The following is a 27276-nucleotide window of genomic DNA, read 5'->3' as shown; positions in this document are numbered from 1 at the left end:
TTGAATTTTTTCTATGCTTAAAAGCTAATATAAAACCATCTAAAGAGTATGCATCCAAATATTATATGAATTTCTTTTTAAGTAAGTTTCTTTTGCTCTCTTTCTTCATAACTGTCCCACCTACTACCAACCTTTTCTTCCTGAGAATGCTTCAACTCTCTGAAATTCTTTTCCACTACTTTATTTTATTGAAATATTCATGGATAGAGATAGGCTTATATATGTCTTTAAAATTCATAGTTAGTAAATGTTCTCATTAATGTATCTGTGACACCATTTTCCAGATATGCTGTCAGCCTTAGGATTGGGAGAAGAGGAAGATATAGAATCACCTTGGGATTCTAAGGTATTGTCTTCTATTATTATTTTGAAATGTAAGCACTGAGTGATGTAAGAACATAAAAGCAAGAGATGCTATGACTTTCTCACCTTTACATTTCCCCATCAAAACTTGGTTCTTTTTTTAAACCTGTATTGAATAAAATAATTCTGTGCTAAATACTACCAAATAGTACACTTTTGTTCATTTGCAAGATTCACCTAATGAAATCAGTGTTGTACAGAAACCAAGGCTTAGAAGTCCTAAGGAATCTGTTTGGGTTCTGAAGTTACATTTATCTAAAAACTGTAGCATTATTCCAGGTCAGTCTATGATCAAATGTTTCTTTCTTTCTTCCTCTGTTCCTTCCTTTCTTCTTTCAAATTTTATTGAAGTACAGTTGATATACAGTATTGCGTCAGTTTCTTGTGTGCATCAAAGTGAATCCGTTACATATATATATATATATATATATATACATATATATATATATAAATCAACTCTTTTTTATATTCATTTTCCATATGGGCTTTTACCGAATATTGAGTAGAGCTCCTGGTGCTGTACAGTAGGGCCTTATTATTTATCTATTTTACTCACAGTGGTGTGTATGTGTCAATCCCAATCTCCGAACCAAATGTATGTTTCTTTGGTACATGTGCATGTGTGAAACTGTTAGGGTCAGAGAGAAACAGGTTGAATTTTGGTTTTTTGCCACACTGACGTTGAAAAGTAAGTGCGTGAACCTTGAACGTATTACTACATTTGGATTGTCAGGTTGATTTGCAAAGAACATTTCAAGAGAAGCAAAAGCATGGGAAATAGTAATAAATATGTGGGGTTATAATAACAGCAGTTAGCTTTAGTGATGTTTTAGTAAGTGCAAACCATTTTTGATTGCTTAAGTAGCATGTGCAGAGTACATTTATGGCATCCGTACTTGAAGTAACATAAAGTAACGATGCCCTCTTTGAAGGTGGGAGCTATGGAAGGAGATAAGAAGGGCCTGATCTCTTAGATGCAGGCAGCCACTGCCTGGTGATCCAGCACCATGTTTGAATTCAGCATCCTGGTTCTGTCACATAGCAACTGTGGGATCTTGGCAAAACCTGTCTTAACCGGGTTAAAAGTAGGCAGTTTTTAAAAGTACGGTATTTTCTTCAAAAGGGATTAGGAACTTTTTGTGCAACTCATTATTATCATTAATTGTAGCAGAGTATCTCTGAGAGCCTTCCACAGAAGTATGTGGATCATTTATCTAGAACTGCTGGTGAAAGAGGAAAAAAGACATTAAACGGACAAGTAGAAGGTAAGACCTGTATTTTACGGAAAAGTCATTTGACAGAACGTTGATTGAAAATGGAAATGCTAATATATTCTAATAAGCAAAGAAAATCACCTGTCGGATGGGTAGTGAGAAAAAAAGATGAGAAAAGCAGGGCAACTGTATATCTTATCAGGTGTCAACCACAGATTACATTGAGAATCCAGTTTAAGAAGCTAAATTATTAGTTATTAGATTTACTTCACGGTCCAATGTTTAAGACTTTGTCTGGTTAAGGCTCTCTAATGCAGGGGGTGCAGGTTCTATCCCTGGTCAGGGAACTAAGATTCCATGTGACACATGACCAAAAAAAAGAAAAAATTTATTATTAGTTCTGTTTCAAGATATTCTACACCCTAAGGAAGGTCAAGAAATAAGAAACAAGAGGGAATGAAGGATTAGGGAGGCAGAGGGGGCACAGGGAGGAAATGAAGAAAAGGAAGCACGGGTTTGTGGGGGAAGGTGGCAATAAGTAATAAAGGTCTTTAGATAAACAGAGAGTATTTGACATGGACGATGAATTTGAAGTGAGCTTCCGGCACCAAAACTTGTCTGAGAAGAACAGCAAAGTTCTCCCCCTCTTCCTGTTTTACTCGTTATTAGGAAGACATTGAGAACTGAGGTCTTGGCAGGCAGAGCTGTAGGAAGACATTCAGATGTGAGGTCTCGGCAGCAGAGCTGTGCTTTATCCTCTGTGGAGGAGCACAGGCATAGGTGCTCAGCTGTAGATGTTTCAAACTGATGTCATACGAAATGCTGCTTTCTAGGATGGTGTCGCATAGGCCACAACAAGAGAACTGGAAAGAAGGAGAGAGCAGGGGGCGTGATGGGGAGACAAGGAACACACAGCATAAAAGCGAGTTCACTGGAAAGTTTCCAACTTCTAATGCAGTTTCAGTATCTAATGCAGTATTACTTCAACTTAATTCACTGTCCTGAAAACTTAGCCTCTGTTTCCTCACTCTAACACTTCCCCGCAAACTGAAACTGCATTAGAAGTTGGAAACTTTCCAGTGGACTCGCTTTCATGCGTGTAGAAGCACTCCGGGAGTTGGTGATGGACAGGGAGGCCTGGCATGCTGCAATTCATGGGGTCTCAAAGAGTCGAACACGACTGAGCAACTGAACTGAACCGAACTGAATGTAGAAGCAGACTCCTTATAGACCAGAGTTCCTCGAATTTTAATTAGTAACTTGGGGGCCACGTGTGAAGTACACATGCTGAGCAGGAGGCCTGAGAATCTGCATTTCTAACAAGCTCTCAGAGTAGCAAGGGTGTAGCCTTGCATTTAGAGAAATCTGGAAGAAGAGCTTTGGATAGTGGAGGACATAACAGGATCAAGGAAAAGCATTATTCTGTTTTTCTTTCTGAGCATGTCCACAACCAGAGGGAAACAAAGAGTTGAAGTAGCAGTTAATAGGTGTAAAATACCATTGCTAAGCAAAAAGGGAGAAAGAAATGGTAGGGATGATCCATAGAAAGGATGTAAAGGGGGAAGATTTAAGACCACAGATCCAGAGATTACCGTTTGGAGAGGAGAGAATCTAGTGAAAGGACAAAGGGAGGAAAGTAAGGCCTTAGGGAGGTGAGTTTGGAGTTGATGAGGACACTCGATAGAACTCCTTCTAGATGGCTTCAGGGTATTTACAGGGAAAAGAGATAAGATCATTGTTGCTCCAGAGAATCCTGGAGGTTGGAGGGGGTGTTCGAAGTGGGAGAAATCGCAGCCACTCAGGTATCAAAGACAAATGTTGTACCAGTATTTGTTATTCAAATTAGATTAATTTGAAAAAGGAACCATAGATTCGTTTTTTTTAAACATAGCTGATTTTTTGAAAGTTGTTTCATAGAAATCCTTTGAAGCATTAGCGTGTAGTACCAAACCAAACTAAGTTTTGAAGCCAGATTAATCGGGTTCATTCCCTAAATGCTAGAAATACTTTTAATAAATACTACACTGATTTTGAAACATGCAAATTTTTAATTTCTAATAATTCTTTGGCAATTAAATGTATTATTTCCTTTTTGATAATTGTATTTCAATATTGAGAATTTGTTATACATTATTTCCTAGATGTGTCTTATATACCTTCTTGTATGAGTGGATCGAGAAACTTTAAGATGGCTAAACTAGAGGAGCCAAGACATTGTGGGCAAACCAGTACCCCACATGGATGTGGAAAAAAAAAATGAATATTTTTATGAGTCATTTTCTACAAGTGTATATCCAGACTAATCTGTTCATTATTCTGTCTCTGATGAGAAATGAATTATACATTTTAGTGAACTGTCACCCCAACTGTGCACTTCTTAAATGACTGGACAGATCGAAGAACATGACAAATACTTGTAATATAATGGTGCAAATGATAACTGCTGTGTTGCATTCAAGATATGCTGTTGCATTTTACCATCAGCTTTAACATTTATCTTCTTGGGTTCATGATTTGCTCCTCTGATTAAGATCCATTTTCTCCTCACCAGTCAATATGTTCACATTGGTCTATGTGCACTTCGACATTTTATAAAGCCATTGAAAACGTAATGTTATTAACTGCATGTTTTGGCAAACCTGTATTCCTATTTTTTTTTCTTTTTTGCATTTCTTTTCCATGGGGTTCGTCTTGATCCCTGTCTTCTGTACAATGTCACGAACCTCATTCCATAGTTCATCAGGCACTCTATCTATCAGATCTAGGCCCTTAAATCTATTTCTCACTTCCACTGTATAATCATAAGGGATTTGATTTAGGTCATACCTGAATGGTCTAGTGGTTTTCCCTACTTTCTTCAATTTAAGTCTGAATTTGGCAATAAGGAGTTCATGATCTGAGCCACAGTCAGCTCCTGGTCTTGTTTTTGTTGACTGTATAGAGCTTCTCCATCTTTGGCTGCAAAGAATATGATCAATCTGATTTCAGTGTTGACCATCTGGTGATGTCCATGTGTAGAGTCTTCTCTTGTGTTGTTGGAAGACCAGTGCATTTTCTTGGCAAAACTCTATTAGTCTTTGCCCTGCTTCATTCTGTATTCCAAGGCCAAATTTGCCTGTTACTCCAGGTGTTTCTTGACTTCCTACTTTTGCATTCCAGTCCCCTATAATGAAAAGGACATCTTTTTTGGGTGTTAGTTCTAAAAGGCCTTGTAGGTCTTCATAGTACTGTTCAATTTCAGCTTCTTCAGCATTACTAGTTGGGGCATAGACTTGGATTACTGTGATATTGAATGGTTTGCCTTGGAAACGAACAGAGATCATTCTGTCGTTTTTGAGATTGCATCCAAGTACTGCATTTCGGACTCTTTTGTTGACCATGATGGCTACTCCATTTCTTCTGAGGGATTCCTGTCCGCAGTAGTAGATATAATGGTTGTCTGAGTTAAATTCACCCATTCCAGTCCATTTGAGTTCGCTGATTCCTAGAATGTCGACATTCACTCTTGCCATCTCTTGTTTGACCACTTCCAATTTGCCTTGATTCATGGACCTGACATTCCAGGTTCCTATGCAATATTGCTCTTTACAGCATCGGACCTTGCTTCTATCACCAGTCACATCCACAGCTGGGTATTCTTTTTGCTTTGGCTCCATCCCTTCATTCTTTCTGGAGTTATTTCTCCACTGATCTCCAGTAGCATATTGGGTACCTACTGACCTGGGGACATCCTCTTTCAGTATCCTATCATTTTGCCTTTTCATACTGTTCATGGGGTTCTCAAGGCAAGAATACTGAAGTGGTTTGCCATTCCCTTCTCCAGTGGACCACTTTCTGTCAGATCTCTCCACCATGATCCGCCCATCTTGGGTTGCCCCACAGACATGGCTTAGTTTCATTGAGTTAGACAAGGCTGTGGTCCTAGTGTGATTAGATTGACTAGTTTTCTATGAGTATAGTTTCAGTGTGTCTGCCCTCTGACGCCCTCTTACAACACCTACCATCTTACTTGGGTTTCTCTTACCTTGGGTGTGGGGTATCTCTTCACGGCTGTTCCAGCAAAGTGCAGCCGCTGCTCCTTACCTTGGATGAGGGGTATCTCCTCAATGCCGCCCTTCCTGACCTTCAGCGTGGGATAGCTCCTCTAGGCCCTCCTGCGCCCATACAGCCAGTGCTCCTTGGACATCGGGTTGGTCTTCCCACAGGACTGGAAAAGATCAGTTTTCATTCCAATCCCAAAGAAAGGCAATGCCAAAGAATGCTCAAACTACCGCACAATTGCACTCATCTCACATGCGAGTAAAGTAATGCTCAAAATTCTCCAAGCCAGGCTTCAGCAATGTGTGAACTGTGAACTTCCTGATGTTCAAGCTGGTTTTAGAAAAGGCAGAGGAACCAGAGATCAAATTGCCAACATCCGCTGGATCTTCAAAAAAGCAAGAGAGTTCCAGAAAAACATCTATTTCTGCTTTATTGACTATGCCAAAGCCTTTAACTGTGTGGATCACAATAAACTGTGGAAAATTCTGAAAGAGATGAGAATACCAGACCACCTGACCTGCCTCTTGAGAAATTTGTATGCAGGTCAGGAAGCAACAGTTAGAACTGAACATGGAACAACAGACTGGTTCCAAATAGGAAAAGGAGTTTGTCAAGGCTGTATATTCTCATCCTGCTTATTTAACTTATATGCAGAGTACATCATGAGAAATGCTGGACTGGAAGAAACACAAGCTGGAATCAAGATTGCCAGGAGAAATATCAATAACCTCAGATATGCAGATGACACCACCCTTACGGCAGAAAGTGAAGAGGAACTAAAAACCCTCTTGATGAAAGTGAAAGAGGAGAGTGAAAAAGTTGGCTTAAAGCTCAACGTTCAGAAAACGAAGATCATGGCATCCAGTCCCATCAGTTCATGGCAAATAGATGGGGAAACAGTGTCAGACTTTATTTTTGGGGGCTCCAAAATCACTGCAGATGGTGACTGTAGCCATGAAACTAAAAGATGCTTACTCCTTGGAAGGAAAGTTATGACCAACCTAGATAGCATATTCAAAAGCAGAGACATTACTTTGCCAACAAAGATTCATCTAGTCAAGGCTATGGTATTTCCTGTGATCATGTATGCATGTGAAAGTTGGACTGTGAAGAAGGCTGAGCACCGAAGAATTGATGCTTTTGAAGTGTGGTGTTGGAGAAGACTCTTGAGAGTCCCTTGGACTGCAAGGAGATCCAACCAGTCCATTCTGAAGGAGATCAGCCCTGGGATTTCTTTGGAAGGAATGATGCTAAAGCTGAAACTCCAGTACCTGGCCACCCCATGCAAAGAGTTGACTCATTGGAAAAGACTCTGATGCTGGGAGGGATTGGGGGCAGGAGGAGAAGGGGACGACAGAGGATGAGATGGCTGGATGGCACCACTGACTCGATGGAAGTGAGTCTGGGTGAACTCCGGGAGTTGGTGTTGGACAGGGAGGCCTGGCGTGCTGCAATTCATAGAGTCGCAAAGAGTCGGACACGACTGAGCGACTGAACTGAACTGAACTGATTCCTATTTTTTCTTCACTATCTTTAGCGGATTCATAAGTCTGTCTTACCAGTGTCCTAAGATCCCCCTAAAAACAAGACACTAAAACCGAATGTATTCAGTGCAAAGGCAAGGATTCTGCTCAGTACTAACTCTGCATGAATATGCAGCTGGCTTTCATATTTACGTGTAATTAACTCTATGTCCCTTTTCCCTTTTAGATTCTCCTGAGAAATATTATAACATGAAGGTAAAAATGTTTATGATTTTATCTTGAATTATGAACTGTGGATTGATTCATATGTGCATTATTTAGTAATCAACTTGTTTCCAAACCCCATTCAGCCTGCAGTCAGAATGAAAGATTATGTTCCTAATAAAACAGTCAGAATGAAGGATTTACAAACATCCGGTTCAGGTAAATTTTTCAGTACACAGTTAACTCTGCAAAGAGCGACACTGAAATATTTGAAATGCTCAGTCTTCAAAGTTCTAACTTATTTTTGCAAATTTAATTTAAGAATTTAACATAAATAAGGCAAATGTTATTGTTGATACCTGTGCTTTGAAACAAAAGATATTTACAAGCATAAGAAAAAGAAATTTTTAAAATGTAAGCTTGAACACAAGATATTTCTGTATATGTTTCAATACCCTGAAGTTCTCAGTTTGGAATCTCTATACTTCTCAGGAATTCTCAGAGATTAAATATTAGACTTTTAAGATTTTTTCAATGTCCAAAAATGCTTGTTTGAACTCTGAACTTTCCCTAGAGTAAAACTTCACTAGCTACTATGTCAGTTATATTTCAGCTTATAATTATTTCATTATAGTGCTGTTACACAGATGAAAGTAGGCCAATCAGATGTTTTGATTAGCAGACTGTGTGTGTGTGTGTGTTTGTGTATGTGTGTGTGAGTTTGTGGTGTCTTTGATTATTAGAAGTAAGGGAAGTAATCATACTTTAATAAATATTTGATAGACATAATCTTTTAAAACAGTGATTCTGAAAACTGTTTGCTTTAGGATCCTTTTATACTTTTATAAATTGTTGAGAATTCCAAGGAACTTTTGTTTATGTGTACTGATGTTTACTATATTGGAGTTCAGTTCAGTTTAGTCACTGAGTCATGTCTGACTCTGCAACCCCATGGACTGCTGCACACCAGGCTTCCCTGTCCATCACCAACTCCCGGAGTTTACTCAGACTCACGTCCATCGAATTAGTGATGCCATCCAACCATCTCATCCTCTGTCATCCCCTTCTCCTTCTGCCTTCAGTTTTTCCCAGCATCAGGGTCTTTTCCAGTGAGTCAGCTCTTCGCATCAGGTGGCCATAGTATTGGAGTTTCAGCTTCAGCATCAGTCCTTTCAATGAATATTCAGGACTGATTTCCCTTAGGATGGACTGGTTGGATCTCTTTGCAGTCCAAGGGATTCTCAAGAATCTTCTCCAACACCACATTTCAAAAGCATCATTCCTCAGTGTGCAGGTTTCTGTATACAGTCCAACTCTCACATCCAACAGGACTACTGGAAAAACCATAGCTTTGATGAGACAGACCGATATTGGCAAAGTAATGCCTCTGCTCTTTAATATGCTGTCAAGGTTGGTCATAGCTTTTCTTCCAAGGAGTAAGCGTCTTTTAATTTCATGGGTGCAGTCCCCTTCTGCAGTGATTTTGGAGATCCCCAAAATAAAATCTGTCACTGTTTCCACTATTTCCCCATCTATTTCCCATGAAGAGATGGGACCAGATGCCATGATCTTAGTTTTCTGAATGTTGAGATTTAAGCCAACTTTTTCACTCTCTTCTTTCACTTTCATCAAAAGGCTCTTAAGTTCTTCTTTGATTTCTACCATAAGGGTGGTGTCATCTGCTTATTTATGGTTATTGATATTTCTCCTGGCTATCTTGATTTCAGCTTGTGCTTCATCTAGCCTGGCATTTCGCATCATGTACACTGCATATAAGCTAAATAAGCAGGGTGACAATATACAGCCTTGACATACTCCTTTCCCTATTTGGAATCAGTCTGTTGTTCCATGTCCAGTTCTAACTGTTGCTTCTTGACCTGCATACAGATTTCTCAGGAGGCCAGTCAGGTGGTCTGGTATTCCCATCTCTTTAAGAATTTTCCAGTTTGTTGTGATCTACACAATTAAAAGCTTTGGGGTGATCAATAAAGCAGAAGTAGATGTTTTTCTGGAACTCTCTTGCTTTTGTGATGATAATGGATGTTGGTAATTTGATCTTGGTTCCTTTGCCTTTTCTAAATCTGGCTTGAATATCTGGAAGTTCATGTTTCATGTACTGTTGAAGCCCAGCCTGGAGAATTTTGAGTATTACTTTGCTAACGTGTAAAATGAGTGCAATTGTGTGGTAGTTTGAACAGTCTTAGGCATTGCCTTTCATTGGGATTGAAATGAATACTGACCATTTCCAGTCCTGTGGCCACTACTGAGTTTTCCAGATTTGCTGGCATATTGAGTGCAGCACTTTCACAGCATCATCATTTAGGATTTGAAAATAGCTCAACTGGAATTCCATCACCTCTACTAGCTTTGTTCGTAGTGATGCTTCCTAAGGCCCACTTGACTTCACATTCCAGGATATCTGGCTCTAAGTGAGGGATCACACCATCATGCTTATCTGGGTCATGAAGATCTTTTCTGTATAGTTCTTTTGTGTGTTCTTACCACCTCTTCTGAATATCTTATGCATCTGTTAGGTCCATACCATTTCTGTTCTTTATTGTGCCCATTTTTGCATGAAATGTTCCCTTGGTATATCTTACTTTCTTGAGGAGATCTCTATTCTTTCCCATTCTATTGTTTTCCTCTATTTCTTTGCATTGATCACTGAAGAAGACTTTCTTATCTCTCCTTGCTATTCTTTGGAACTCTGCATTCAAATGGGTATATCTTTCTTTTTCTCCTTTGCCTTTAGCTTCTCTTCTTTTCTCAGATATTTGTAAGGTCTCCTCAGACAACCATTTTGCATTTTTGCATTTCTTTTTCCTGGAAATGTGCTTGATCACTGCCTCCTCTACAGTGTCACGAATCTCTTCCCATAGTTCTTCAGGCACTCTATCAAATCTACTCCCTTGAATCTATTTGTCAGTTTCACTGTATCATCCTAAGGGATTTGATTTAGGTCATACCTGAATGGTCTAGTGGTTTTCCCTACTTTTCTTCAATTTAAGTCTGAAGTTGGCAATAAGAAGTTCAGGATCTGAGCTGCAGTCAGCTTCCAGTCTTGTTTTTGCTGACTGTATAGAGCTTCTGCATCTTTGACTGCAAAAAATAGAATCAATCTGATTTCATCATTGACCATCTGGTGATGTCCATGTGTAGAGTCTTCTCTTGTGTTGTTGGAAGAGGGTGTTTGCCACCAGTACGTTCTCTTGGCAAAGCTCTGTTCACCTTTGTCCTGCTTCATTCTGTACTCCAAGGCCAAATTTGCCTGTTATTCCAGGTATCTCGTGACTTCCTACATTTGCATTCCAGTCCCCTATAATGAAAAGAACATCTTTTTTGGGTGTTAGTTCTAGAAAGTCTTGTAGGTCATCATAGAACCGTTCAACTTCAGCCTCTTCAACATAACTGGTCGGGCATAGACTTGGATTACCGTGATATTGAATGGTTTGCCGTGGAAACGAACAGAGATCATTCTGTCATTTTTGAGATTGCATCCAAGTACTGTTTCAGACTCTTGTTGACTGTGATGGCTACACCATTTCTTCTAATGGATTCTTGCCCACAGTACTAGATACAATGGTCATCTGAGTTAAATTCACCCATTCCAGTCCCATTTGGGTGCTTCGCTGGTAGCTCAGTCGGCAAAGAATCTGCCTGTAGTGCAGGAGATTGAGATTTGACGCCTGGGTCAGGAATATCTCCTGAAGAGGAAATGGCAACCCACTCCAGCATTCTTGCTTGGAAAATCCTATCGCCAGAGGAGCCTGGCGAGCTACAGTCCATGGGGTCACGAGAGTCAGACCCAACTTAGGACTAAACCACAAACCAGTCCATTTTACTTCACTGAGTCTTAAAATATCTCTGAAGAACTCCACTGTGCACTCAGAAAGAATGAGAATGGAAGTAATGTTTAGAGTTGTGAAAATAGTTTTGACCTCTTGGACCCCCTGGCCCAGTGGATCTCTGGACTTCAGGGATTCTTAGGTCACACTTCAGAACCACCATTTTAAACCATTGACCTGGTTGGATGTGAAATGATAAAGGGGCTCTTGTGTTGACACGGAGTTTAAAGTTTCACTTTTACATTTCTTGCTTGTTTCTTTGATTTCTCTTAAGTAATTTAGACCTGACAATTCCTTTTTCTAAAGCAAATATTTCTGTGTTGTATTCATTCTTGCCTCATGGCACTCTGTGCTGTTTGGATCCAGTGTGGTCCTAGACTTATCCTATTTTCACATGGAAACAATTAGTCACCCACAAGACTCATTTCTTATGTAAGTTTATGATGTCTATCTAAGGCTTAAAAAATCAGTTCTAAAGATATTGATAACTTGAGGAAAGACTGTCTCATTGTAATTAAAGAAGTTGTTGTCGGTGGTGGTGTTCAGTCACTAAATCAGGTCCAACTCTTTGTGACCCATTGCACGGCAGCACTCTAGGCCTCCTTGTGCCTCACCATCTCCCGGAGTTTGCCCGAGTTAATATCCATTGAATCAGTGATGCTATTCAACCATCTCATCCTCTGCTGTCCCCTTCTCCTCCTGTCCTCAATCTTTCCCAGCATCAGGGTCTTCTCCAGTGAGTCAGCTCTTCACATCATATGACCACAGTATTGGAGCTTTAGTTTCAGCATCAGTCCTTCCAGTGAACATTCAGGGTTGATATCACTTAGGATTGACTAGTTTTATGTCTTTGCTGTCCAAGGGACTCTCAGATGTCTTCTCCAGCACTTCTCTTTGAAAGCATCAGTTCTTCAGTGCTCAGCCTGTTTTATGGTCCAACTCTCACATCTGTACATCACTACTGAAAAAACCATGGCTTTGGCTGTATGGACTTTTGTCAGCAAAGTGATATCTTTGCTTTTTAATGTTGTCTAGGTTTGTAACATTAATTAAAGTAGTAGCATTCATTAAAAGTGTTTTTAAAACCATGGTCTCTAGAACATAGTTAAGGCATAATCTCTAGGCATAATTAAGTGCAAAATAAGGTAGACATAGATTTTCTCAATAATTTATTTGTATGTTAAAAAAATAATTATTGGTAAAATTCTTTTGGAATTCAGAATATGTAATAGAAACTGAGTGAATCAAAATCAGTAATACTAGAAAGTTAAAAAGTAGAACAAATGAGACACACTAGTTAACATCTGTTCATGAATGACAGTGACGTGTAAGATACAGTAAGCTGTGAAGGACTAGTGAGTTTCGGGGAGAGGAGGACATGGAACTGATTCTCTGAAGAAAAACTTTGTACAAGTTAGTCAGAATTGTATTCTTACTCACGTTCTAATAAATGGAGACTTTGTTTTCACATTTTTCATTTTGGGCTTCTACTGCTTTGAGCCTCAATAACGAGACTTGTCAAAGAAGCGGGCATGTGAAAGTTGTTGATCAGTGTGTGTTGGTGTCCCAATCAATGACCAAAAATCAGTCAGCATCCACAGAATTTGGACAGAAGACCGTAATAGATAAAGTACAGATGATGACGGCAGCAGTGTTCATGGTAGGGAATTACACGCTCCATCAGCTGTGCAAGTCGCAGCTGCCAGAAAACAGAGAAAGCGAAGAAGGTGATGCAGAAGCCCAGAGCAGTCAGCTGTGGGCCACCTGGGCATGGCCTTAACCATCCTTCTGATGGTTCCGAATTAGATTTTGTGGCAAAGTCTACCTTGTGCTGACTGCTTTTATGCAACCTACAGCCAATCAATACCTCTTAGCAAGGTGTTTGCATTCTTTTTCTGACCATACAATAAATAACAGAGTTAGGAAAAAGTGAGTTCATTTAGGCTAGTATTTAGCATACACCTGAGAGTGGGTAGCTGGATTATGTTTAGAACTCTGGGACTAGGAAAGACTGTCTCATTGTAATTAAAGAAGTTGTCGGTGGTGGTGTTCAGTCACTAAATCAGGTCCAACTCTTTGTGACCCATTGCACGGCAGCACTCTAGGCCTCCTTGTGCCTCACCATCTCCCGGAGTTTGCCCGAGTTCATATCCATTGAATCAGTGATGCTATTCAGCTGATGCTATCAGCTGAATATCAGCTATGCTATTTCTGGGACTAGTTGGGAAACTAGGTAGACATCTAGAGATTGCCTTCTCAAAATGCGACTTCATAGCAATATTTTTATATAGCTGTCAATTCATAAGTATTAGTTATGATTATATCAATATAACTGCAAAAGCAACTCTGATACCAAATACTAAAATATTTCTCGTGTCTTCTCTGACTTCATATATTTTGGAATTGGCTTTGCCAGTGGTAATGGGGTCATGGGAAATGTGCAACATAGTACCTCCTTCTCAGCTGTGTCCACATAGTATATCAACTTGTTTTATTATTTGTAATGAATTAAGAGTTCACAAGGGATGCTGGTATAAAGGATTGCTGTTTTATTTAAAAGCAGTATATATAAAGTCAATTCTGACTCTACTAGAATGCCAAATCTATTGAGTAACCACAATCTAATAATGTGTTGTCCATAAATACTAATTAATTTAGCACCTTTAAACAGTCATATGGTCAGGGCTATAGTAAGAAATCATACACTGTTTATTTTTTCACTCCTGTACTTTTTTCTTTTCTATCCTCACCTTTGCATTTACAGAAGATTCTCAGTTATCTCCTAGAATAGTGACTACAAGCTCTAAACTCAAAGTGTTTGTCTTTTTCTTCTTTTAATCTATACAACTGAGTCATTTGCTCCTGTTTCTCCATGAGCTTGGTAGGTCAGGAAAAGCAAATTCAAATAAAACACCTACACGAGTCCCTTCAACACTGGACAATGTGAAATAGGAAAACTACGAAATAAATAGAAGCAAATTCAGTCAGTTCATGTTGATCATTTCCCTTCTCACTCGATACCTTTTATAAAATAACAAGCAGAATCTACTCTTTTGGAGTCCCTGGATTTGTACATTTATTGGTTTCTTAAAAATTTATCTATACTGTACCCTGAAAGTTTTATATCCTAAAATATTTCTGTAAACACTCCCTCAGTTCAGGCCTGCATCACCTTTTTTTCCTCAGTATTAATGCCTTCAGATTTGTCTTTCTCCAGTTATTTGTATACCCTTCAAATTCATCCCTCCCATAGCATTTAGAGTCACCAATCTCAAAAGCACAGGTGACCATGAAGCACTCTAAATCATATTGGTGTCTAGACCTCTTAAAGCACCACTGATGCCCATCAACTGCTGTTGATGCCCTCCTCACCTCTCGCTGTTGTTGTTGTTGGTCAGTTGCTCAGTCGTGTCTGATTCTATGCAACCCCGTGGACTACAACACACCAGGCTTCTGTGTCCTTCACCATCTCCCAGAGCTTGCTCAACTCACATTCATGGAGTCAGTGATGTCATGCAACCATCTCATCCTCTGTCATTCCCTTTTCCACCCGACTTCAATCTTTCCCATCATCAGGGTCTTTTCTAATGAGTCAGTTCTTTGAATCTGGTGGCCAAAGTACTGGAGCTTCAGCATCAGCATCAGTCCTTCCAATGAATAGTCAGAACTGATTTTGTTTAGGATTGACTGGTTTGATCTCCTTACAGAGAGACCCTTGGACTCTCAAGAGCCTTTTCCAACACTACAGTTGAAAAACATCCGTTCTTCGGTGCTCAGTCTTCTTTTTGGTCCAACTCTCACATCCATACATGACTACCAGAAAAGTAGTCCATACAGGACTACTAGCTTTAACTAGACGGGCCTTTGTCAGGAAAGTAATGTCTCTTTTTTAATACTCTGTCTAAGTTTGTCATATCTTTTCTTCAAAGAAGCAGGCATCCTCTAATTTCATGACTGCAGTCATCATCTGCATTGATTTTGGAGCCCAGGAAAATAAAGTCTGTCCCTGTTTCCGTTGTTTCCCAATCTCTTTGCCACGAAGTGATGGGACCGGATGCCAAGATCTCCATCAGCCCCTGTCCCTTTACTTTGGACAAGTATCTACCCTGTCCTGCGTGTGCTTCTCTTCCCGTCTTGCTCCAGCCTTAAGTGCTCTCCCCCTCCTGCCCTCTGTGCCCTTGAACTGTGTAAGTCTGTGCTCAAGCATTATCTCTAGAAAAGCCATCCCTGACACCTTTTATCTACATTTTCCCTTAAACTCTAGGGTCTAGTACTGAGCAGAAACCTGAGAAATAATTACTGAATAAGAAACACAGGGACTCTGTATCAACCTAGAGGGGTGGGGTGGGGAGGGAGATGGGAAGGAGGTTCAAAAGGGAGGGGATACATGTATACCTACGGCTGATTCATGTTGAGGTTTGACAGAAAACAACAAAATTCTTTGACACAATTATCCTTAAGTAAAATAACAAGTGGGAAAAAAGGAAAATCTATACCCACATGATTTTTAAGAGCTTCTCCTGTGTAGTCTAGGAGCCAAGGGGATAGACATGTGAAGAAATAATTTACAGTTCAGATGTTTATCTATCACTAGGAAAATCTAGAAAGATACAATAGAAAAATCTTTAAAGTAAGGTAGCTACAAGGAAAGAGATACCTGTTTATCAGGGGAAAGATAGCAGTAACCAAAGACAACTTCACAAAGCAGGTTGAGCTTTAAAAGATGAAAAGTAATTTGTCGGAAGAGCACAGGGAAGCATTTTGGATTAAGGAACTGATAAAAGCATAAAAAATAAGAGGAATTTTATAAACCATGAATAATGTTACAGTTGAAGCTTGGTGTATTGTTAAAAAGGTCCTGTTATGAAGTAGAGACGAGAATATATGGTGACTTTATATGTCTGTCTTGTATTTTGACATTTCGTTTTGTTCACTGATATTTGAATGAATCTGTGAATGAATCTTTGAGCTGTTTGCCTGTAACCAGGTGACATCTGGTATATCCCAAATGGTTTGTTGAAGTTTTTAGATCATTGGAAGTAGTTCTTAAAGAAGTAAATATTCAGCTGAAGATTAAGATTGACTTAATCTGTCATTTGATACAATGTTGTAGATCTATGTTTTAAATGAACATTATGTCTTTTATCTAAATATTCTAAGTAATTTTAACTAAACATGCAGCTTTGTCAACAGAACTAGACTTGGAAATGATATCAGAGGAAAAACAAGAAAAACTTGATGGAGATGAAAATAACCTTTCACAGGTATGTAAAACTGTAAATTTCAATTTCTGGTTTAATACTGTATGAGAAAATGTGTATCAAACAAGGCAAATTAGAATGGAAAGATAAGTTAAAACCCATCACAAATGAGTTAAAGCAGAAGTTTGGTGAAATTTGTGAGGAATATCAAATTATCGTTTGTCCTGAGGAAGATCCACTATGTGATAACCCTAAAGAAGGAGCAAACCAAAAGGAAATATCTCCTAATCTCACAAATAATATACCTGATTGTGAGGAAGAACATGCATTTGGAGTATCTGTCTCTCTAGTATTCCAAGCATTTTCTGAACAAAAAGAACTCAGTCTCAAAAATGTTTTCCCATCATCTGTAAATTCTGGGTCCCTGGGATAAACTTGTCGGTCATCTTCAAAGCTTTGTTTCCCTGAAAATAAAGTAGACTTTGAAAATGATCAACTAGACATTGAACATGTGTTTATCAAAATTGAGGAGAGTTTTTATAACGATATAGAAAATAAAAATGTAAGGGACCCGGTAATTACATTTAAAGTGAAAGAAGACCAATAGTTTGATATGCAAATGTCACAAAATCTGAGGCAAGATCCCACTAATCGGAAATTAGACATGGGACAGGCATGTCATTGTAGTCTGCAGCTTGTCTGCTTGGTAAGATGAAACACATAATTCAAATAAAAATTCACAGTCCTCCTACTGTTAAAAAAATACTGATCTGAAAAATAAAACAATACAGGACTAGTTCCAGAAGCCACTGCATGCAGATAATTGCAGTGCTAGTGACAACAAAAGCGTGGAACCCAAATTAGAAAATGGGAATTCTTCTCCACCTAACAGTCACCGCGCATCTGAAGTGTATGTAAATGAAGAATTAGAGAAGGCTATTCAGAGGTTTCGGAGAAGGCGATGGCGCCCCACTCCAGTACTCTTGCCTGGAAAATCCCATGGACGGAGGAGCCTGGTAGGCTGCAGTCCATGGGGTCGCTAAGAGTCGGACACAACTGAGCGACTTCCCTTTCACTTTTCACTTTCCTGCATTGGAGAAGGAAATGGCAACCCACTCCAGTGTTCTTACCTGGAGAATCCCAGGGACGGCGGAGCCTAGTGGGCTGCTGTCTATGGGGTCGCACAGAGTCGGACACGACTGAGGCAACTTAGCAGCAGCAGCATTTAGAGGTTTAAGAATGAAATAGACATGTTACAAGTAGAGTTGCTGCCTCTGGAAAGAGAAAATTCAACTTCCAAAAGAGGGAGAGGTTCATTTACTCTTGCTTTGGTTTTCTCTTTCTTGATGATCTGGTCCATTTTGATTTTCCACTTATGAATAAAGCGGGGTCATCTAAAAGGTAATTGTGTAGAAATCAATTGTTATCTCAATAATAGGAATTCAGGAAACTATTTTCATGGCTTTTGTCCTTCAATCAATCTAATATCTAATTCTGTCTCTATCAGTCTTTCCTATGGACTGGGAAACTCATTTAACTATCTACCATGTGATCTTCTGAGCCAGAATAAGCACCAAGGAAATTGCTTCAGAAGTATAATCAGCTAGGGTTTTGTGGGTTTTTTTTTTTTTTCCTTTAGCTTGTATTTCCATAGAATGGGAAGTTGTATTTCCATAGAATGGGAAGAAAGCAGTGACTGAGAGAAGGGACATGAACACATGTTCCCTCTAATCTCTTCATTGTGGTTGATTATGTGTAATCTCTGCTTTCCACAGTCCCTGGGCACTTAGATTTCCAGCATGGCCACTTTAGGATCTTTTTAATAACAAATACATGTGCTCCCACATATGTTTTAATTACCACTCTCAGATGTTTCTTTTTAGACAGACCATTCCATTATGCTGTTTACTAAAATGTAGAAAGTTTTGACATGTATGATTTTGTCATATAGGTAGTATGTGTGTATGTGTGTGAAAGTTGCTCACTCATGTCCAACTCTTTGCGAACCCTTGGACTGTAGCCTGCCAGGCTCCTCTGTCCATGGAATTCTCCAGGCCAGAAAGAATACCACAGTGGGTAGCTGTTCCCATCTCCAGGGGAACTTCCCAACCCAAGGATCAAACACAGGTCTCCCGCATTGAAGGTAGATTCTTTAACATTTGAGCCACCAGGGAAGCCATAGGTAGTATAAACCCTGAGCAAAAAAAGAAAAATTTAAAAAATTTAAGTGTTTATCTCCAAAGGAGAAAACAGTTTTGAGATAATGTGAGATTTTTCTTTCTTCAGTAATAGGTTTTTAAAATTGTTTGCTCTTTTGTGTAAGAGGTGCTTTGACTGACTTTGAACAATATAAAAAAAAAAATCTATGTATTCTCCTGTTAAAAAAAAAAAAAGGAGATGAGCCCTACCCTCCAACTAAGGCATTGAATTACTGTGTCAAAGTCATGCTTTTAACTTATCTGATTAATCTGATGAATTCATTTGGTAATTTATCACATTCAATGTCACAGAATTGTATCATCTCTTTTTGCTAAGGAGTACTGCTTTAGGGGCTTTGAACAAAACCTTGAACATTTTTTAATTTTATTGCTGTTTTTGTTAAATAGTGGGGCTGCTACTGCTGCTAAGTCACTTCAGTCGTGTCCGACTCTGTGTGACCCCATAGACGGCAGCCCACCAGGCTCCCCCGTCCCTGGGATTCTCCAGGCAAGGATACTGGAGTGGGTTGCCATTTCCTTCTCCAATGCATGAAAGTGAAAAGTCAAAGTGAAGTCACTCAGTTGTGTCCGACTCTTAGCGACCTCATGGACTACAGCCTACCAGGCTCCTCTGTCCATGGGATTTTCCAGGCAAGAGTACTGGAGTGGGGTGCCAAATAGTGGGGCAGTAATAGGTAATTATTTCTATACCTTCTAGCTGTAAGGTTTGATGGTTATTGAATGTGGAAGTGGGAAGCATTACTTATTTTCCAGAATTCCACACTAACTAAACTCCTCAGTTTCTTTCTGCTCCTTGTGTTTTGGTAAACTTTGGTTCATTATTTTAGTGAACACCATCACCTTTTTGCTATCTCCCAGATCCAAGTGAGAAAAGAATTGTAAAAGGCAGTGGGGAAGAATAGCTTTAGTGCAGAAAGAATGTTTCCTTTCTGAGGCACTACGGTGTCACATCCTCTACATCTGGCTGTTTAATGGAAAATCCAGGTAGTAAAGACCAAAGAGGACAGATTTTGTGTCTTTGTCTTTTTATTTCTCTGTCTCTGCCAGTCAGATGGGGAAGACTGAATGTGAATAATTGCATCTTGTTAAGAAAGCCATTTTTGAAAGTTTGGGAATTTTGTTTCTTTTCCTCAAACAGAAAGGAGCAGATTTTACAAAAATTCCAGTGACTTGTAAGTGATAAAATACACAGAAAAATATATTTTTATCAGTTAAATTCAGGGCAAACACTGAGTCAAATAATAAATTGAAAACAAAGGTCTTTATAATAAAGAAGTAGCAATTATTCTTAGTGTCAAACTTTCATTAAAGGTTGAAGAAGAAAAGAAGCACAAAAGTAATGAAGTGGAAATATCAGACAACGTATGTGACGCTGCTGATGAGAGTGGATTGATTCAGCAGAGAAAGAGTGGAGGAAACAGCAACCAGGAGTTTCCTGCTATGGAGAATGAAGATTCTGATAGGTAATTCTATATCAATATTTAACAGCAGGTCACTTGTTATTTTCCTATAAAATAATTTCTAACTTGAGCTAATGTTTGTGATTTACAGATTTTCTATTTTACTAGAGATATAGTTATTTTTAATACTCTTGTTCTTTAGCCTTAATACTAGAGTTCCTTTGTTAACATACCACCATGTTACATGTTAGAGTATTCTGGATTTGACTGCATATTTGCCTTAACCAGTGTGTTGTATATTTAAATTTATTTTATGTTACTAATGAACATCCTTTCATTTCAGTTTGAGGACTTCTTTCAGCATTTATTATGAGGCGAGACTAGTGGTGATGAACTCCATCAGGTTTGCTTTGTCTGGGAAAGTTTTTATTTATCCTTCATTTCTGAAAGACTTTTCTGGATAGAGTACCCTTGGTTGGCAGGGTTTTTCCTCCTTTGAGTATGTCCATGGATGGAGGCCAAAGTGTTGTTGGTGGCGAGAAAACTGATGAGGCACCTGTCTTTCAGCCATGTTGCTGATGTCACCCTATCATGTTTGAAAGTAAACTCCCCTCCCCTGGCCAAATATTTCCTTGATTTCTTCTTTCATGGTATATATGCCTCATGTCATTTAAAATATCATCTAAATTAATTGTTAGTTTTTTCTTTGAATTCTTTTTAATTTATTTTTGGCTGCACTGGTTCTTTGCTGCTGTAGTGTGGTGGCTTCTCTTGATACTGAGCGTGGGCTCTAGGGTGCTGACTTCAGTAGTTGCAGAGCATGGGTTTAGTTGCACCATGGCATGTGGGATCTTCCCTGACCAGGAATCGAACCCATGCCCCCTGTATTGGCAGGGGGACTCCTAAGCACTGGACCACCAGGGAAATCCCTAAATTCACCATTATTATATTCAGAAGCAAAATAACAAATATAGTGTAAATCTAATTATGACTGCCATGTCTAAGAGTCAAGGTGCTTAGCCAGTGGACTCCACCCAGGTTTTCAGTGTAGCTCTTGAGGTTCTTCTCAATGTCCTTCCAGATGCACCTCTTTACTTTCTTCCATGTATTTTATACTCTTCCTTCCAGGTTCCTAGGAAACGGCCTAGGTGCCATGTGCCTGATGTTTGTGCTCATATTTGAATCTCCAAGTAGAATCATTTTCTTCCTTTTCTGTTTCTCACGACCTCCTGTCTTCACTTCTGCAAATCCTTCCTTATTTCACTTATCACTTTCATATGTCAACTTTTACATATCATATTGTATCAGAATTGTATATCTGTGTTTGAGGGAAGAATTTGTTTCCTTGCATATGGTTGGTACTTCGTAACTGTTTTGTGAATTAATCAATGACTTTAGATGGGTAAGAGTTGGAATTTTATAAAAATTGGTTTTTTTTTAATTCTTTATCAAATTATTAGAAAACATTGGCTTTTTTGTGGATTTTTTAACGTAGCAATCCTGGTGTGCACAGGAAGAAAGTAAAGAAAAAGAACAATGACAAACGGACACCAGAAGAATGTATGATTGCACCAGTATTTGAAAAGACCGAGTCACTGACTGGTGGTCTGCTGCACGTGAATGATGACAGCATTTTAAGGGAAGTGGATCAGGATGATGACAGGTACATTCTACAGATTCTTTGTAGGGGAAGAAATATTAGCATTAAATACTTCTTCTGGAAATAGAGCAGCATAATACAGTGCTCAGGCCAAGACAAGAGGTTCCTCAACTATAGTGGATGAACACCGCTGAAAGGTTAAGGTGAGGGCCAGTGCCTTTGGCCAGAAGTCATTTCAGTAAATAGTCCATTTGGAAGCTGGACGGTAGTGAATACACATAAACATTCCCTAGGGAATATTATTGGGACAGGCAATGAAGAACTGGATGGTAACTCAAGAGGAATGTGGAGTTCAAAGGTGTTTCTTGTTTTATGTTAAGAAGGAAGCTTTTAGAGGGTGTATGCTATTGGAAATGAGCCAGCAGAGGATGTGCTTATTTAGTTTCATCTTGTTTGCATTTCCAGTACCAGAAAGCTTACTGATTGTATGACATTATCTTTAAACTATTACAGTAAACTAAATGTACATAATAGTTCTGTTCATGTATTAGTTTTATGATAAGGGCTTGCTCATTGGTTCTGAAGAGTAATATTCCTGTGTAACAGAATATGCAAATGATTTCTTAAGTTAGTTCTATCATATATAGATTTTCAAAAATTACATAATTGTGAATTTACAAACATTTAGGCTATACTGAATAGGATTTGATCATTCCTTGATGATTCAGTTGATAGTAACATTGTGAGTAGCTTTGATTTTGTAAGATGCTCTGAAACGTCACATCATATTAACTTCATAGTTGTTTATAGATTCCAACCAAAAGGGGAAGATTTTGTTTATATTCAATAGAAAAAAATTACTAACAGTCTTTCACAAATTATTTCTTTTGGATTATATAGATCTAAATGACAAAAACTGTGCTTCCTGTACTAAGAGTGTCATTAACACATATTGTGTGCTCAATAAGTGTATGTCAGATGAATGAAGAAACAGCAGAATGGCTGAATGAATGCCTACTGATGAATTTCTTTACAAAAAACAAAACTTTATTAAAGTAGGTCTCCAGTCTTGCCTACCTCTAAAGTCTTTATAATTTTTGAGAAATATGTTTTAAGATTCAGAAATTATTATTTATAGCTATAGCTAGACATGGAATAATACTATAGATTCATTTGCTCTCACATTACTTAAAAAAACTTTTCAATATTCCTTTCTCAGCGTATTTTGGAAGAGCAGTGTTGAAGCCAGATTTCTGGGCTTGAATTCTGGGTCTGTTTGATGACATGCTGAGTGAGCTTGGGCAAGTTCCTCAGCCTTTGTGTGCTCCATTTCTTCCTATACCTATCTCCCAGAATGACTGTGAGGATGAAAATGCCTTTAAGACATGTCAAGTGGTTCTAATAATGCATAATCGATACCTAGGAAGTCCTCAAAAAGTCTTGGTTATTCAAATGGGTTTCTTTCTTAGAAGGACTGAAGGAATACCTCCCAGATACGTTTTATTGCCATGAAGGTTAGTTCTTATTGAAAACTGAAGTGAAGTCGCTCAGTCGTGTCCAACTCTTAGCAACCCCATGGACTGCAGCCTACCAGGCTCCTCCATCCATGGGATTAAAGGACAGGTGCAAAAAACACTGGTACACTGTTTCCTATCACATAACGCAAGTAATATGTTTTTCCTTTTCTTGGATCTAACTTTAATACTTTATTAATATTACTGACATATTTTTTTGTCCTTTAATGCTCCTCTTGTTTATTGTTGCATCCTTTTATAGAAAATTATTTGCCAATGCAAAGAGTTTATATAAAAAAAGAAAAGTTTAGGTATTGTTTGTATTTTTGAATATTTACTATTAGCCTGAAGAGAATCATTTGTTCTTTTAGGCCTGCAAGGAACACACCGTATGAAAAGAAGAAGGTATAGTAAAAAAAAAATGAACTTTCAAAAATATTATTATCCTTGTCAAAAATACTTTGTAAAAGGAATAGTGGTAAAGTAAAAAATCTTCCTTTGTTGTAGAGAAGTTTACTTTGAACACATCATTTAGAAACACTGTTGGTAAATTTACCCTTTTGATAAAACTCTCTTCTTTTAAGAAATATCTGTTTTTGCTTTGATAAAGAGATATTTATCACCTCTGTACACTTAGTATATTTTATACATATTTTAAGGACATTGTGAAACAGTATTATTTATATTAGGTCAAAGAACAAATGAATTATGTGAACGACCTGGATGACTTAACTCAGTCGTCTGAGATGGTTTCTGAGGATGGCAACGCACTTCACTCTGCAAATTCCACGTTGCAAGTAGAACCTCTTGACTTGGGGTGTAAAGGTAGGACCACAGTGTAAACACTGTCTGTGTTTAGAGTAGTAATATATGCACACCTTGTCAGTACTGCTCTAGAGCCAGGGATGTGTTACAGTGCTGTGCATCTCAGAATTTTGTTTTGCATTAAAGGAACATGAAAGTGAGTATATACTCTGAGCCACAGGCCTATCATCCTCTCACTCACTGTACCTTCTGTTGACTTTTATTCTTTCTTGTGCCTTCACCCACGGTCAGGTCAGCATCATTTTCCTCCTAGAATAACTGAAATAATCTCAGGAATTCTTTCCCTGCCACTCCACCTCACGGAACCTCGGCCTGCACAGCAACTGTAATTATTACCTATTTTTTAAAATTCAGGTCTCATCATGTTACCCCCTTGTTTAAAGCCCAACTGTTGATTCTTTTTGCTGCATGCTTAAAGGTCACAATTGTCTAGCTTCATCTGGTTTTATTTTTTACCCTTCTTTCTACATGAATTTTAGAATCAGCTTGTCAGTTTCCTAAAATGTCTGCTGGTCTTAACGTTTTCATTTTCCTTCAGTTCAAAATACTTTGTACTTTCTCTTTTCATTACCTCTTTGATAAGGGTTATTTAGATCCATATAATTTAGTTTCCAAATATTGAGAGTTTTCCAGAGATCCTTCTGTGCTCTTGCTTCTCATGATGCGTTAGGTGCATCCAGAGGGGCCCTGGGGCTAGGGCTGATTATTTCCTGCCCTGGAGGCCAGACCTTGCTGACTACCCTGTTCATGCTGCTGGTAGGTAGGAGTGTTTCCCGCCTGGCTCAGGAGGCTAGATAGAATCCCTGGGAGCGCGTGAGCTCCAGGCACGGCTTCCTGTAGTCTTTCCACGTGGTTTCTCCCTGGTCTCAGGTGGTTTCTCACTTAAGTGCACTGTCTGTTCCTCTGTTGAATACCTGAGGGGCTCCTCCTCAGTTCTCCTGGGTCCTTTTTCTCTGTCCCACTCTCTCCTCTCCACGGTTTTGTCCTGTGATCTCTGCCCACATTGGTTTCACCAGACTCTCAGCTTCATCACCTCCACGTGGGGAGTCCAGTGGACTGTGCTTCTGTTCCTTCTCCCCATGTTGGGGCTTGGAAATTCTCTCAAGGCAGTGAGCTGGGGCGTTCCTTAGGCTAACCTCGTGTGTTTCCGGGATCATTGTCCTTCATTCCCTGAAGTTCTTGTCATGAAAATCATTGTTTAATGTATTTTGTCCGTGTTGTTTTTGCTTGCTCCACTCAGGAAGGTAAATCGGTAGCTGTTCACTCTGTCTTGGTTAGAAACATATGGTAGCTGGAGACTGTCCACAGGGTTGTTCCTCCTACTCTGCTTACTACTTCCTGCTCATCCTCCATTTCTCAGTGTGACATCTCTTCCCCAGGGAAATTTTTCCAGGACCCAGTCTATTTCAAGTTCTGTTATCATAGAACTCTCTTTTCTTGTAGTATCTATCTGAGATCATAATTATTTGATTTCTCTTTCTCTTGTATTCGACTTCAAGCTAAACAAGAGCCAGGGGTGTCTGTTTTATCTTCAGGGCTTAGAATAATGTCTTCCACACTATAGACACTTAATATTTGTTCAGTACATGAATGAGTGACCATGAAAGGCACAGTCCTTTATATTCAAAACTTATTCACATTAATTTTGTTTGTTTGTTTCTATCTTTGTTTTCTCATAATGAAGATTCTGGTAGCTTGTTGAAAATTCAGGATGCAATTTTTTCACATGACAGATTAGTAAATTTTCAAAGAAAACACTGTGAACTACTTAGAGGAGAAATTCACAAAATGAAAAGCAAGTTTTGTGGGCTACAAAAAGAGCTGTCAGAAACCAAAGAAGTGAAATCACAGTTAGAGCATCAGAAAGTGGAGTGGGAACAAGAGCACAGAAGCTTGAGGTACCGTACATCTTGCTTTTAAAGAAATATTTGAACTGTTGTTTCCTTTAATACTGCAGAGATGTAGATGTATTATAAGGACTAACTTACCTTCTCAGATTTTACAGGGAAGAAAACATCATTAGTATTGTGGAGTGTGAAATTCTTGGAAATAATATAACAGGTTCTTAACAGTGAATGCTTCTAATAACTTAATGTATATTTTTTCCAAATCATCATTTTGATGACCATACAGAAATCCACCATAATGGAAACCCCATTAATTATTTACCAAAGTGACTTTCGCTTGTTTTCCACTTTTGTGTATTCTATTTAATACTGCAAGGAGCATCTTTTCTATAAATTCATTTCTACCTTTCTAATTATTTTGAATACATTTTCTTTAATAATATTGTATTATTTGGTTAAAGTAGAGAAATTTTAAAAAGATCTGTGATCTATATTTCTAAACTATTCTTAGGAAAGCTTATATTGCTTTACATTCCGACCCCCAGAGGTATGAAGTGGCCATTTTTCTCAAGACAAAATAAAAACAAAATTTTATGCAGTTTTATTCTTAGCCCTCTGTATGAAAACAGTGATCATTAAGTGTTTTTCAGTGTATTCCCCCCATTTTTACTATTTTAAACATTGTGAAGAGGAAACAAAAGTTATTGCAGCAGCAGCAAATAAATCTCATAATTTTCTAAGAAGAGATCTCTAAATTTTGCAGATTCACCTTAAATCAAAAAGAAGAGAATAGAAGAAATTCCAATATGTTATATGAAAAAATTAGGGAGCAGTTAAGAAGAAAAGAAGATGAATATAGTAAAGAAGTTGAAAAGAAGCAGCAACTTGAACTCGCTCTCCGAGCACTAGAAATGGAACTGAAGACTGTGACAAATAATCAGAATCAGGTAGAGTTACCTTTGGTGAAAATTTCAAATTTCTAACACTACTTCATCAATATTATACCTAATATCCCTCTTTTTTTGAAAAATACCATTTTATTTTGTGTTGTACCAGTTATTTAGTGTCATTTTATTTATTGTTATAGGAAATTTTAGGTTACTTCTTAAAAACAAAAGCAAAAGAAATTAAAAATTCCCGAAGTAACAGGGCCAGAAATAAGAATTCTATAATCCTAAAATGCTGGGTGCACTTTTATGATCAGAGGGACAAAGAGGTCATGGTCAGTAGCTCACACAATAGTTACTGAAAAACCGCAGGGTTGAGATTGGTGTAGAAACTAGAGGTTAAGCTCTCTGCCCACCTCATGCAACAGATCCTTCTGCCTTGAGGGACCATTTGTGAGCGAATAGATCTAGAAGAGAAGGGGAACTGGGAGGGAAAATGGTACCTAATTTTACATCAAGTTACCTCTTGGCTTCAATCTGGCAGGTGGCTGAGGGTCGTGGACCCCCCTCCCTCTGTGCCCATCAGCCCTCCAGTCCACCTTCCCCATGAACAGCTCAGAGCTGGCTCCAGC

The 27276-nt window shown here is 38.6% G+C and overlaps 1 protein-coding gene across 3 annotated transcripts in view; it reads left to right on the top strand.

The window, feature by feature from the left end:
• Nucleotides 1-27276, top strand: part of LOC133259155 (ankyrin repeat domain-containing protein 26-like) — a 76142-nt gene that overhangs the window by 11059 nt on the left and 37807 nt on the right. For all 3 annotated transcript variants that reach the window (XM_061436278.1, XM_061436280.1, XM_061436279.1), the window contains exons 4-15: nt 285-346; nt 1532-1628; nt 7329-7357; nt 7453-7525; nt 16333-16415; nt 19883-20034; nt 20315-20374; nt 21467-21634; nt 23457-23490; nt 23775-23910; nt 25595-25808; nt 26521-26704. In XM_061436278.1, coding sequence (XP_061292262.1) covers nt 285-346; nt 1532-1628; nt 7329-7357; nt 7453-7525; nt 16333-16415; nt 19883-20034; nt 20315-20374; nt 21467-21634; nt 23457-23490; nt 23775-23910; nt 25595-25808; nt 26521-26704 — 1292 coding nt within the window. The remainder of the gene's footprint in view (nt 1-284; nt 347-1531; nt 1629-7328; nt 7358-7452; nt 7526-16332; nt 16416-19882; nt 20035-20314; nt 20375-21466; nt 21635-23456; nt 23491-23774; nt 23911-25594; nt 25809-26520; nt 26705-27276) is intronic.

The sequence above is a fragment of the Bos javanicus genome, chromosome 13, assembly GCF_032452875.1.
Source record: "Bos javanicus breed banteng chromosome 13, ARS-OSU_banteng_1.0, whole genome shotgun sequence".
NCBI lineage: Eukaryota > Metazoa > Chordata > Mammalia > Artiodactyla > Bovidae > Bos > Bos javanicus.
This window is presented reverse-complemented; position numbering and strand designations above follow the sequence as displayed.